Source organism: Bidens hawaiensis, unplaced genomic scaffold, assembly GCF_021521415.1.
Source record: "Bidens hawaiensis isolate Kalapana, Puna unplaced genomic scaffold, B.hawaiensis_p1.1 tig00026193_1, whole genome shotgun sequence".
Classification (NCBI taxonomy): Eukaryota; Viridiplantae; Streptophyta; class Magnoliopsida; order Asterales; family Asteraceae; genus Bidens; species Bidens hawaiensis.
This window is the reverse complement of record NW_027494213.1, coordinates 187,861-192,161: the sequence shown is the minus strand read 5'-3', so window position 1 is coordinate 192,161 and position 4,301 is coordinate 187,861. Positions and strand designations below refer to the sequence as shown.

Here is a 4,301-nt window from a genome sequence, read left to right as displayed (position 1 = left end):
TAAACACTATTTTTATTATGACAGTATAAAAGTACCGGCTTCATTTTCTTGTAGTTTGACTTATCAAATTGTCTATGTTGACCTAATAATCGAAAACTATCAAAACTTAATAGAAAAAACATACCCGAAATTGATACCAAAACTCAATCAATGATTAACAAATGACCAAACCATGAGCAATGCCCATGAACAAGGAACCTAGACCTAATTTTAGACTTAATTTCAAGTTCGAGTTTAAAATTGTCGCTAAACCGTCCAACTTTTTTTTATGGACAGATATTCACTTTCTTGTAGTTAAACCTCTCAATTTGTTAAAGCGTCCAACTTCTAGGGAGAAAGCATTGTTTTTATGACAGATATTCACTTTTTTATAGTTTGGCCTCTCAAATTATCTGTCGACAAACTCACAGACATATTAATCGAAAAATATCAAAAGTGGAAGGACAAAATTTACCCAAAATTTGATGCCAAACTAAACCAATGATTAACAAATGACCAAACCATGAGCATAGAACCTAGACCAAAATGTTACAACTTCGAACAAATCATAGACAACAGAACATGCATGCCTGCTTGTCAATGTGCAATAACTTAAAGAACAAATATAGCAGCTGTATTTGTTAAAGACATCATGCCAACTTCAAACAATAATCTTTGTCCAAAAAAGGCATCAGATTCTTCTTCATGCCAAGAATCATTCTGTCTTCCGGTTGTTCCAATGTTTTATTATTAATAATATTATTAATATGCATACATAAACAGTTTGTGACACATCAAACACAATAAACCCCAAAGTTACATAATCTGAATTAATATGTTTAATAATATTTAAACTCGGTTCGTGTCAAGATCAAAACTTTTCCTAAATCCAAATAGTAAAAAGCCTCAAACTTTCTTCGATTACCTCGATGACGAATCTTTGATAACGAATCTTGAAAATGTGTAGCCTCGAAAAGATTATGTACAATATCAGTATATCACCCCTGAACCGGATTTTGGACCCGGGTCAACTATCTTTTGGTCAACCCATCGCGGGTTTTGTATGGAAGCTTAAAAAGATCCAAACTTTACACCAAAAAGAACAATCTTGATATTAGTTTTACTTATTTTTACTCACTTTCTCTTACACAGTTTCCTGGTAAAAGATATTTGTACTGATCAGCATTCTCCAAAAGATGAGCTGGAAGATGAACAGCCGAATACGAATGCGGGATGGGCCCCATTTTCCCGATAATCTCCTTAAACGTATACTCTTCGGGTAACATATCGAACAAATCCGTGCCTTTGCATATTACCTTTTGCACCCTTTTCGGGTTCAAGAATTTGTTAAACCGAACTCTATCAACATGGCTGTAAGCTTTCATCTTAAAAACAAACTCGTTAATGTGGCGGAAACAAAAGCTGCAATGCCACCCTGCGTCCGCCAACACGACGTCCGATTGTCGGTAATGAGCGTATCGTGTTTTTCCCGATTGATACCGATGCACGGACGCCCTCCAACTATTATTGTCGAGTAAAAACTCGAACGAGTATAAATAATTTTTTAACCGAAGATGCAAAACCGGAGGAATATCGTCACACCATCTTAAAAGATTTATCGTGTGTCTACTCGGGATTTCGTCGATATCCGACATGATTAACAAATCGTCGTCTTGAATCCCGGCTTTCCTTAAAAGATAATCCAACGCAAGTCGTTGATACGCTTCCTCGACAAACGGATTTTCCCCTTTACGGAATCGTCCCGGAATCTTCCCGTACGTTAACCTCGGCTCGACAAACTTAAACTTTTCGCGTTGACTTTCAAACACCAAAGGCTTAGGTAAGCCCGTGAAAGTCGAGTTTGATTCAAGAAGTACGAATTCAGTAACATACGGGTACAACTCATGCCATCTTATTGTAAGAAGATCAACTTCATTGCTAAACAAGACCGCATCAAACACACGCCTAGGGAACTCACGGGTCCTCCAACCGTGCAGCTTGCAAAGGTTTTGCATAGACACGTTTTCGTGATAATAATGTGGGATTTCGTTAAACGGTTTTGGGGGTTTTTCCCATAACGGGCGTAAAAAGTATGAAATCTTTTGCCCGTGAATGTATAACCCGAGGATAACAGTCGGTACCAAAACGAAAAGAAAAACGAGTGTTTTCAAATCGAGCCCGCGAAGTATGCATTTTACTCTTGACATTGTTGAAGATTTTCCTGAATCCTGCAAAAATAAATGTTACATTTTTATTATTAAAGTGGTTCACAAAAGACTATTATTTTCTTTTTTGGGCTACAATTATTCAAGTCATGACAGCTGCACAATATACTATATAAATATAAAAATATATATATTAAAAAGAATCTCAAGAACATGGAGATCACTAAAAGTTAGTTGGCTTCAATATGAGTTGTATATGCATAATATGATTTGAAACTTTCAAACAAACATACAGTAATAAAAAGAATTAATTTCATATATAGCAAGGTTTAAAAAATTTTTACTTGATGACAATTCTACCCCTTTTCATTATATTTGTTTAAACTCTATTTTTTATTTGATTTTCGACGTCGATGATAAGCAAGTGAAACGAACCGTCGTCTTTCCTCTTTTGTTATCTCGACCACAAATAATCAAACAATCGAATTTGTATGTTCAAATCAGATAATCGAACTCAACTCATATATAAGGGTAAAATAGTCATTTATAAGCTAAACATGTGTAAATATCAAAATTGGAAGTCAAATACAAGGGCAAAAAGTTCATTTATAAAAATTTAAACTTTTTAGACTTTTCCAAATATAAGGGTATAATAGTCATTTATTAAATTGTTTTTAACGAATTTGGTACATTTTATATTATAAGGTTAAAATAGTCACTTATTAAATTGTTTTTACGAATTCGATATATTTGATATTTTAAGTTTTTAACTACTTTTTATAAGAGTATATACAATATTTATGATATTTTCTAATACTTTTTAACAGATATATAAAATTGCCCCTAATAAAAATGTCATTTTTTTATAACTTTTTATTCTTCAACAAAACATGAGGTAAAAAAGTTATATATATATATAACAACACAGAAAAAAACTAACTTTAACCAAACTAGATCACCAAAACTAATAAAAATTTCAACTTTTTTTTATAAATTTTTATTAATATTTTAAACCAAACTAAAGCACCAAACTTGGAAACCAGATCCATATCATTATATATCAAATCAAGGGTAAATTAGTAAATTAAATTAATATTAATTACATTGTTTTTAATTAATATTAATTAGTAAATTAAATCAAAGGCAAAAAGTTCATTTATAAAAATTTAAACTTTTTAGACTTTTCCAAATATAAGGGTATAATAGTCATTTATTAAATTGTTTTTAACGAATTTGGTACATTTTATATTATAAGGTTAAAATAGTCACTTATTAAATTGTTTTTACGAATTCGATATATTTGATATTTTAAGTTTTTAACTACTTTTTATAAGAGTATATACAATATTTATGATATTTTCTAATACTTTTTAACAGATATATAAAATTGCCCCTAATAAAAATGTCATTTTTTTATAACTTTTTATTCTTCAACAAAACATGAGGTAAAAAAGTTATATATATATATAACAACACAGAAAAAAACTAACTTTAACCAAACTAGATCACCAAAACTAATAAAAATTTCAACTTTTTTTTATAAATTTTTATTAATATTTTAAACCAAACTAAAGCACCAAACTTGGAAACCAGATCCATATCATTATATATCAAATCAAGGGTAAATTAGTAAATTAAATTAATATTAATTACCTCACTGCAAACATCACCACAAAGATCATCAGACTTCTTGGAACAATAATCAGATCCACCTTCAGCCATTAAATAAACTTTATCAAGAAACTTTGATAGACTAATCATAGCCATCTTTAACCTCTAAATCTTGTAAATTAATAAACTTTATTCAAAATATGAAGATATTGAAGCAAGAATTTGAAGATTTGATGATGGGATTTGTGTGTGTGTGTGTTGAGTTTGAGCTTGATGGATACAAAGAAGCTGTTTGTTTCTGTTGTCTTTATGATTATAAAGATTTATAGATACAAGGTTTTTGTGTGTATATATAATATTCTTGTGAGTTGGGAAAGGGTTTTTTTGGTTTGACAAAAATGCCCTTGGAATTGGTTTTTATATTTGTTTTATTTCCTTTAATCCTTACTAAATTTGTTTTTAATACTACCATTTTTTAACTTCATTTTTAAATTTTGTAAAAGTCGTTAAGCAGACCCTAAACGGTTGATTGGGAAGTTGGATGTA

At 30.5% G+C, this 4,301-nt stretch overlaps 1 protein-coding gene across 1 annotated transcript; it reads right to left on the bottom strand.

Annotated features, from left to right (window-relative positions):
- Positions 1-626: 626 nt before the first annotated feature.
- LOC143573078 (uncharacterized) lies at positions 627-4,082 on the bottom strand. The gene is made up of 2 exons (XM_077058060.1): positions 3,798-4,082; positions 627-2,207 (listed from the first exon to the last, which is right to left on the bottom strand). The coding sequence occupies exons 1-2, from the start codon at positions 3,909-3,911 to the stop codon at positions 1,110-1,112; spliced, it is 1,212 nt and encodes a 403-aa protein (XP_076914175.1). The 5' UTR covers positions 3,912-4,082; the 3' UTR covers positions 627-1,109.
- Positions 4,083-4,301: the final 219 nt, after the last annotated feature.